This window comes from Nicotiana tomentosiformis, chromosome 3, assembly GCF_000390325.3.
Source record: "Nicotiana tomentosiformis chromosome 3, ASM39032v3, whole genome shotgun sequence".
NCBI classification, from domain to species: Eukaryota; Viridiplantae; Streptophyta; class Magnoliopsida; order Solanales; family Solanaceae; genus Nicotiana; species Nicotiana tomentosiformis.
The window spans coordinates 12430176-12440195 of NC_090814.1; the positions used below are offsets into that span (position 1 = coordinate 12430176).

At 38.5% G+C, this 10020-nt stretch overlaps 1 protein-coding gene across 1 annotated transcript; it reads right to left on the reverse strand.

Annotated features, from left to right (window-relative positions):
- Positions 1-378: 378 nt before the first annotated feature.
- Positions 379-9749, reverse strand: LOC104092536 (eukaryotic translation initiation factor 5B-like). Its single transcript, XM_009598154.4, has 12 exons — positions 9587-9749; positions 6338-9154; positions 6127-6234; positions 5946-6049; positions 5718-5808; positions 5529-5639; positions 5344-5409; positions 4302-4361; positions 2797-3354; positions 1453-1572; positions 1113-1232; positions 379-990 (listed from the first exon to the last, which is right to left on the reverse strand). Exons 2-12 carry the CDS (start codon positions 9068-9070, stop codon positions 925-927), a joined length of 4137 nt encoding a protein of 1378 aa, XP_009596449.1. The 5' UTR covers positions 9071-9154; positions 9587-9749; the 3' UTR covers positions 379-924.
- Positions 9750-10020: the final 271 nt, after the last annotated feature.

Here is a 10020-nt window from a genome sequence, read left to right on the forward strand (position 1 = left end):
AATATAACGCATTCGAGGTCCAAGAACAATCTTCTACATCTAAAATAATAGATTTATGATGTTAGAATCCAAATTGAGAAAGATTTCTTATTCCAAAACTAGAACTAATCGTAGGTGGTGCTTATGAACTGCCCTTATTCCTCGCTGAATGCTTTTTCTGAGTAGCTGGGAAGGGTTATATAGGGGTGTGTAAATTCTTAGATATGTACTTCTGAATCTGCAATTAGTTTTAAAAATCAGCAGAGCTGAACTTCAACAGTTAGTTTTCAGGCTCTCTCCTGCACAAGATATGGTGAACAATGGATGGCACAATGTTAAAGTATCTGTTAATAGAGATTGATATTGTAAAATAAAAAGGCAGGGAACATTGAGCTGGTGTACTTAAAAATGTGTGTAACATATCAACGTCGATTTAAGGGCTGGATTTGCAACGTCGAAGAAAATTTCTTCATATCCCGGTGTGTGTATGGTCTACAATTCTGAGAAAACAGAAAAGAATTACTGGGACTTGCCAACAATAGCAACCAGTAATCTTGCAGGTTTTTGTATATCAAACTCAAAAGCACAATTTTGTATCACACAAAATTTGTTGCCAACTTTTACGCCCCAGTACAACATACTCACCTCTACAATTGGTCAACGCTGTGAAAATTCTCAGAATTCTGTGCTCCTTTTAACACTTTCGTACCAAAAAAACCCCATGTACAAAATGCGCTCGTAGTACCAACCAAAGGAAATTCTTTGAAGAAGCCAATGTACTTCATTTCTACTCATCTTCGTCCCCGATGTGCCTTCTATTTTGGAGCCCAAACTCCTCGCTTCTGGTAAATCACCACTTATTACTCGATGAACTGCTATCCCCAAGTGTGGTGCTTATAGGACTCCCAGGAATCAACTCCTTCCAAAAGCTATGAATAAACTGTGTCAATTTATCTTGAAGAGGGTTTTCAGTTTCACGACAAGTCTCCAATCCTCAACAGACAGGTCCTTCTGTAGAAGGTTAAAAGTAGTAGTCAGCAAAACTAGAAAGTAGCTCAAAATAGAAGAGCAGCGACTAAACAAAGGTGTGCTTTAGAGAAAAGGAACTTCACCAAAAGCTCTACTTTACATACCCGGAAATTGGTCTTCAGTATGTCAATGGACCTCCTTGAAATTTTGCTGACAAGCTCATCCTCCTCTTCAAAATGCCTGCCAAACATCTTCTGTTGCTCCTCAGGGTTAGATCCGACAATCTGCAAAAAATGTGCAATAAGTGAGACCTCATGGGTCTATAAGCAAAGATCAAAATCAATTGCTTAAAACTCATGAAAAAAGTCACTGTGAGATACAAAACGATTATATTGTGAACCAAGAGAAACTACTACATCAACTCTACATTCAACAAACAGGTCATAAAGTAAGAATTTCTAACTAATCCACAAGGATATATCCAAAGTGTCAACCACTTCGTACCTTAATAGCCACCCTCTGGCCTTTCTTCGCAGAGTCAACAGGCTTATGGTTGTTCTCAATGGATGCAACACGACCAATATCAATGAAGTCCTTTTGAGGAATACATATTGGAGTTCCAATCTGTTCAGATCAAGTTCAGCACAATGAGGACCAAAATACACATGAAAATTTTGCAGTCCATGATTGATGATTATGTAAAAGAAAATTGAAGAGTGCTACTATTTCTTTTATTTTCTTTGAACACAACACTGTAGCAAATTGACGAGTGCTACTACTGCCAGCATGACAATGGAAAGCTTAATCATGTGAACCCTACAGCATGGCCACAAACAATAAAGTGAAATACATGTGAAGGGGTAACCAGGAGAGAACATGATGTTACACACTCCTATCAATCTATGCAGGAATATCTAACTAGAACTAACTAAAGAGGATCAAGAACAAGACAGGACTTGAATTCTGTATGTGTTAAATGTTCATCGAGTAAAATGTCTAAAGGCGGTATGACAGAATCAATGATGGAAGAGAAATGGAATGTGCTTAGAACTAAAAAATGTTTTTTCCAAGGACCAAATCTCGTAAATAAAACAAAATAAAAACCCTATCTTGGACATGCAAAATCATGGTGTAAATGAAGAATGCTCATAACCTTTTGATAGCAGAGACCTCAGTTACAATGATACCCAGCAGAAAAAATGGATTCTAATCATACCCGGCAACAGCTCCAATGGAACCTTATTACATAATCAGGATCCTCAACTTTAAGGAAGATTATAGAGAGAGCAGATACATGCAAACTTATATTTCACAAGTGCTAGCAGTCTAATGAAAAGGAGAAGATTTTGTAAATACATTATAGAGAAACTCCAAGTAATTTAATGTATTATTAGTTTAGAAGTTACTTTAAATGAACAGAACAAGTAGTAGCCTACAAAACACCGATTCTTGGAATATCACCACAGCATAGTTTCACCAAACAAATACAAAAAGTCTCCAGAATACTGACTATCCATAAGTTTGTTTACGTCAGAACAGCTGTGTCTCAAGAAAGGTTATATACCAAGAAGTTCAAATTTAACGAAAATCAATGTGAACAAGCAAGATCCCTTCCCCAATCCAATGGAAGTATGAAATTAGCAAGAAACTAATAGTATCAGTGAGATCAATTAAACATTGATCATCTATTCTCATCTGTATTGCTGATGTGCACACAGGCTGGTTTTCCCAAATGAAATGCAGAGATTCCATTACCTTTTATTTTTCTTTTCTGTACCTTTATTTTTAACAATTAGGTTGGTGAATGAAATCAATGAATCATGAGACAATAGACAAGAAAGTTAATACCCTGGCAATGCCCTCAAGAACATCAACCCCCAGAACAATTGGATCCTTCTTGTTGAAGACACAATTTGGTACGATCTTGAGCACACAGGGGAAGACTGCTTCTTCAGCAACTTCCTTCTTTTTTTCTTCCTTGATAGTGTCCATGTAGGCCTTAAACTGATCAAACAAGTGGTATATAATATCAGCCATAAAAACCTTGACACCAAGTTCATCTGCAAGTTCCCGAGCTTCCTGTGTCACTTTAACATCAAAGGCCAAGATTGTTGCATACTCTTTCTTCTTCTCAAGCATAACACTGGCTTTCATGACATCCTTTTTATGCACAGGGCCTATGCCAATCCCACTGACAGGTATGCTTACGTCTGGGGTCTTCAAGAATTCCAGCAAAGCTTCCAATGATCCAAGTGTAGATGCTTGAACATATACTCCCTCTCCACTTTTGTCGATCCTGTTCATCACTGACCTCATATCTTCCATAGCTGCTTCTTTGATGTCTTCCACGTCGTCATCAGGCCCCACAACATATAGACTAGTGCCAGCAATTGCATGCTCAAGGCCCTGCACAAGACCAAAAAGAACCAAGGGAGAATTCCCTCAGTCTCACTTATTAATGGGAAAAACCACTGAATCGATACCAAAATAGTTAGTAGTGCCAGCATCACACATCAGTAGCAAAACTTATCAATACACTCATGCAAGGGACTCAAAGGTTATGGCTCGCTAGTTGGACGTCCAAGTCAAATTTCGTTGAAGTAACAGAATATACACAAGAACAACCATTGGATTTCTTACAACTATCCTAAGTCAAAATAGGATGATATTTATACGGGCTTTTCCAACAGAACTATTAGCATAGGTATCACATAATTTCCAACCTAGGAATATAAGAAATTCTCAACAGAACTAATATGTTCAGGGACATCACAGAGAGGGAAAAGAAAAAGACAGAATATCTGTGCCCAAATTAGAATAACCTTCTCATCCTACCACAAATTTCACCACAATTCGTTGAACCTGAGACTTCAGTGGATTGGTTGGTTTTGTGACAAGAGAAAAGAGAGAAAGAAAGGGGTGTACATGCAAAGGTCAAAGAGATAGCTCCTCCACTTAATTTATTTTGCGCAATTGAGATGCTTCCTCCAAATCTTTGTGAAAAATTGCTAGACTTTCAACAGTGATCAAGACTCAAAAGCTATATCCAGTGCATTAAACCCTCCTCTGCCTGACCAATCCTACACAAAATAATCCTAAATAATTTCTCGATTAAAAGAGAACACAGGAACCCAAATATAGCATCACCTAATTCTAACTACAAATTAAACTGAGATTCAACTACATACATTACAGATCAGTCGCCATATAATCCCCTTATGCCTCTGCATCAGATTTCATACCCAATTGACTTTCTAAGCTTGATCCTAAGACTGACCAAAGATGAGCTCACAGATTTACAAGTAGATGATAGCTTTTTTTATTCGGACAGATTCACAAGTAGATGACAATACCTGAGCAGTAATCTTTATACCCTGGGCAGCCTTGATTTTCTTATGATGCAAATATGTTCCCTGAATAGGATTTTGCCCAAACAAAAGAAGACACTTTCGTCAGTACTTCATTAGATAAATCATGTACAGATAAATCCAAAGGAATTAACATGACAATCATTTCATTCTTCAGATATTTTTCACTCCATGGACCAGAACGTCCAAATGCAGAAAAATAAATTAGGACATAACTGAACCAGCAGACTTGTGTCCCACATTCAGAAAAGTAAATTAGAATTGAAGTGGATCTACTGATAGTGGAAATAGCATACTTTAGGAGGGGCAGTTGGAATTTGAGACACAATTCTGGAAGCCTCAGCGAATTTCTGATCTTTTGTTTCTTTGATCAGAGAAATTTCAAAGTGGTAAAAACCAAGTGTGTCTAAGTATGTCAGCAATCTAGAAGTAATATACGAGCTCAACAGCCCCATGTCCATGAAAGCATCCACGAGCTTGAAATGATTTACATAACTCAAAAGATAAAGGTCTAATAAACCAGGTGCTGATACCTATCACTAATTTAAAAGGAAAAAGAACAGATTTCATGAACACAACTTTCCATACAGCCACATCTTTCTTGAGCTAGAGCCCCCACACAAAACTTCAATTTTTTTGTAAGCCACATTTGGCATTGAGAAACCTAATGACTCTAGCTCAGTGAGTACCTTGACAATCCCAGGATAGATATTACCAGAATATGATCAATGTTAGATTCAAACAGATCTACAAGTCATGACCGAAATTTAGGTTATTTGAACATCCTCATGATCTTGCATAACCTTTCACAATTAAGGCACAACGATATAGCAACGATTAAGGCACAGTTTCAATAATTATATATAGCTGAACTAACAACAACTAGTACTCCTCAATGCCTAGCAAGTTCAGGAAAATATAAGGAGTTGAACTGAGGTTAGAGAAAAAAATTTTGATAAGTAGGTTAGAGATGCTTTAATGCAAAAAGAATAAATTGGAGTGCCTAAAGGAACGCGTAGTTCCATACCTTTACTCGGAGTTCCTTCATTGGGTGAGGCGTTAGTAACGCTCGGATTGAGGCAACAATAGGTCCCTACACACAAAAAGAGGAAAATTATAATGTTAGACACTCTCCACGATGGAGGATCTGAACATAGCAACGAAGTAATGGCTCCCTAAAGACTTGGACAAGAAAAGGGGAGAGTTCCATGCCTGCATGCCACAAACGACTATTTGATCTCCTTCATGAAGCACACCATTAACCAAAACCACGTCAATGGTTGTCCCGTGACCCTCAATAACCTTAACCTCCAAAACCGTACACTGCCAAAGAGTAACAACAGTTAATCAACCCATATTGAGAATTTCTATTTAACTGACGATGATATGTGAAAATGATACCTGGATTTCATTGCTGAAAGTAAGTCTCTCTACCATTGTCTTTTGTGTCCATTGAACAAGTAACAACAACATGTCAGGGATACCTTCACCACTGTTACATCAATAAGATCCAGAGAATCAACATATTTAGCCAAAATCAACAGTCTCATGGAGTGCTAGACGGACACCCCGGAAAAAGGGGGAAAAAGGGGACGGGGGGTTGTTGAATATGTGCACAAATATACACACCTGATAGCACTGGTTGGTACGATACTGAAAGTATCTTTCCCCATATCTTTGTTTTTGTAGTACAACTCAGTATTTATTCCTTGTTCCTTGAACTGGGTAACAACCTGTAACAATTGAACTGAATTCTGTTGAGATAAGGTCCACCAATTGAGGAATGGTCAAATCGAGGAGTTATAAGAACCTGAGTGAGCCTATTATTAAACTCAAACTGAACATCTTTGGACTGTTGCTTCATTGCCTTTACAATGGGAGCATTCTTGCAAACTTTCCATCCATACAGCCTATCCACCTGCATAGCGATAATATCAATGAAATAAAATAAGCAACTGAAATTAAAAGAATACAATCAAAATAAAACCATAAAAAAGTGCATCAGTATAGATGATCTTCACCTTATTCAGAGCAACAATAAATTCAGTATTCCTCATCTTCAGAAGATTAAGTGACTCTATGGTTTGTGGTTCTAGCCCATGCATAATGTCAACAACCAAAATTGCTATATCACATAATCCTGAACCTCGAGAACGCAGATTCGTGAAAGATTCATGTCCAGGAGTGTCAATGACCAATAAACCAGGGACCTTCAGTGTGGCATCAGCTTTGAGCTCCTTAGTTCTCTCGCGTATATTCTCGGCTGGAAAGTAAGTTGCACCTATCTGCTGAGTAATCCCTCCAGCTTCACCTTCTTGAACATTAGTGCCTCGTATGCAGTCAAGTAGCTTGGTTTTACCAGTATCAACATGACCCATAATACAGCAAATAGGAGACCGGAGATTGTCTTCACTCTGGTTAGGAGGAGCACCAGGTTTTCCTGTTACCCGGTCTTTAGGGATGTCTTTCTGCTTATTTTGGTCGGCAACCCTATCCTCAGGCTCACCCCTCCTACTTTGGTCATTCTTAGGTACACCTGGTAAAGTTGCAGCAGCTTTTTGAGTAGGAACAACAGACTTGGCAGCAACAGGCAGAGTGGCTGCGTCATGAGCAGATGAACTTGCAGTCTTAATCTCTTTCTTAGTTATAGGTTGCGGTTCTGAATCTACCTCCTCGTCTTCAAAAGCACTCTTACCAGGCAGTTTCAGATCAGCATCATCCCAACTCTTTGCATCCCATTCCTCATCATCTTCTTCTTCTTCAACTTCATTTTCTTCTGCATCAGCTACTTCTGACTTCTCCTCTGTAATCGTCGAATCCACATCCTCAACCTTCTCAGTTTCCATGGAATTAACCTCGGACACAATCTCCTGCTGATGTTCTTTAATTTCTGTGCTTTCAAAAGACTCTTCCTGGGCTTTGCCATTTGCCTGAGCTTGTGGCTTCGACTTCTTTGTTTTATAAATGGGCCGTTTAGTTGTCTCTTTCTTATTCTCACCCCCCGGGAGTGGCAGTGTCCCACCATTAGCAAGAAATTGCTTCCTCATTGCTTCTAATCTTCGAGCTTCTTCTTTTTGCTTTCCTGTAAGCAGTTTTCCCTCTTGTTTCTTCTTCAAGAGCTTTTCCTTCTCTTTCTCCTTTTTCAAACGTTTCTTCTCTTCTGCAAGTCTTTCTAGTTCTTCCTGACGAAGTCGTTCTTCTTCTTCCTTCCTTAGCTTTTCCTCTTCTTCCCTCTTCTTCCTTTCTTCAGCTTCCTTCATCTTTTTGAGTCTCTCTTGCATCTCCCTAACCTGCTTTGACTGTTTCTTATCCGTCAATTTTCCTTTTGCATCATTTTTTGTTTCTTCCTGCTTTTCCTCCACATTAGATGCAGCTGCTGCAGCTGCCTTTTTCTCTTTTTCCTTCTCCTTCTTCTTTTTCTTCTTCTTTGCAGCAGCAGACTCCACAGCTCCTTCTTCTACTGCTTCCTTCTCAGCAGCATCATCACCTAGTTGATCTTTCTCCTCTTGTGGAAGAGAAGCAGGAGGCAGTGCAGATGTATCTTGCCCTTCACCAATTTCCGCCAGAATTTTGTCAATGTCATCCTCCTCTTGAGCCGTTTTACCACCCTTTTTCTTCTTCGATTTATCTTGCACCTGCACTTTCTCTTCAGAAGGAGCAGGAGCAGGAGCTTGTGCTTCACCAAGCTCTGCTAGGATCTTGTCAATCTCATCCTCATCTTCTTGAACTGTACGCCCACCCTTTTTCTTCTTGGTTTTGTTCTTAGAAGTTTCTGGCACCTGCTTTTTGCTTCTATTATCATCAGCTTCTTCAGGATTAAACGACGTGCTAGCTTGTACAGGTTCAGCTTCTTCCCTAACATCGTCTTCATTCATGCTGACAGCACCTTTTTTCTTCTTCTTAGATGACTTCTTTTTACCTGCAAAAATAAGTTCTGGCTCATCATCCTCTTCAACTGTCTCAGCCTCCAACTTAGAAACAGAAGTATCTGCCTCTTCTTCTTCATCAAGAAGTGCTGAACTAAATGAATTGTCACCAATCCTCCCTGTACTAGCAACCACTGGTTCTTCATCTTCCTCAGATTGTTGCCCAGTTTCATCATCATCCTCATCACCAATTGTATCAAAAGCTGTAGAAAACACACTTGCACTGCCTTTACCCGGCTTCGACTTCTTCACTTTCCCAGAGAAGGGGGCAATGCTTTCATCTTCTTGGTCACTATCCCTCGTTAGATCCAACCTGTCTTCCTCATCATCATCCTCTCCAAGTACTCCATAATTAGAGGCATTTGCCCCACCACCCTTCTTCCCCTTTTTACCTTTTTTCTTGCCACCTGCTACTTTTTCTTCCACAACCACAGGCTCTTCATATAACTCTGTTCCAACAGAGTACTCATCATCATCAATTGCCACATTCTTCTTCTTAGATGACTTCTTTTTACCTGCAAAAATAATTTCTGGCACATCATCCTCTTTCACAACATGCTTCTCGTCCATTTCATCGTCATCGTCGTCATCATCTCTGGGCCCCGATTTCTTGCCCTTCTTGCCCTTTTTCTTACCAAAGGCAGGTGCAGCCGGTAGTGACTCGTCCTGAACCGAAGGTTCTTCAGACAATTCAGTTCCGATAGAGTACTCATCATCGTCAATCACCCCCCGATTCTTCTTCTTCGACTTACCTCCCCCACCACCCGCAACCTGCTTGGCGGGCTCAGGGTTATCCTCTTCGCGTTCTGTCCCCTTCTTTCTCCCCATTATTCAACTTAACTACTAGCAGTTTCGGCAGATGATGTATTACTTATCCAATAAAAACAGGAATCAAAACAGACCTTCAAAACCCTACATCCAAAATCAAAAACCGAAACCCAAATTAAGAAAACTAATACAACAAACTGACAATCCAAACAAAACTTTAAAACCCTACATCCAAAATCAAAACAGATGCTCAAAATTAAAAAAAACTAATACAACAATCTGATTAGTTCACCAAAACACTGACCAAAACTCCAATAAACAATAATATCCCACAGTAGCAAAATTTACTTCAAATGATTAATAGACTCAGATCTAATCAGTTTAAAAACACATGGAACAACACGTATCTTGATTCCATTTACATCAAAACATCAAAAATAATTATATATAAAATAAAATAAAACAATGCTCAGATACACAATTATAGAACTAGAAACAAAGTAATACACATTCCGATGATAAAATTAATATCGGGAATAAGACGTTGAGCTTTCATGAGAAGGATGGTGCTGTTACCTGAAAGATTGAAAAGAGAGAGAAATGGAGAGATTGAGGAATCGGCCGATAAGAAAGAAGCAAATGGAGAAAGGGTTTGATATGTGAGAATAGTTTATAGGGTATGCTTTGTACAATTTCCTCCCTTCTAATAAGTGAAGTAATAATTTTTGTTAGACCCTCGTTTCCAAATGTTTCAAAATGTATAAAATAGCTTTACTAATAATATTATTCCATGGATTAGAAGTTTTAACTTTATTTTAAATGGGTTCATTTTATATATTTTTTATGTGTTTTGTATCAATTTATATCTCTCTATGCTGTTTGATATAATACACACACATTCTCTATTTTGAAATAAAATCTTTATTATCATTTGATATAATCTACTCACATGCTATATTTTGGATTTCTTATAAAGAAACTAATTAAATGATAAAAAAAAATTATAATAT

Bases quoted from the DNA above. Each gene is read 5' to 3' on its own strand.
- LOC104092536 (XM_009598154.4), bottom strand. From the start codon at position 9,070: ATGGGGAGAAAGAAGGGGACAGAACGCGAAGAGGATAACCCTGAGCCC. The intron at 4,362-5,343 runs GTATGGAACTAC...AATCCTATTCAG, and splicing joins TGAAGGAACTCCGAGTAAAG to GGAACATATTTGCATCATAA. The intron at 3,355-4,301 runs GTATTGTCATCT...GGTCTTGTGCAG, and splicing joins GTATAAAGATTACTGCTCAG to GGCCTTGAGCATGCAATTGC.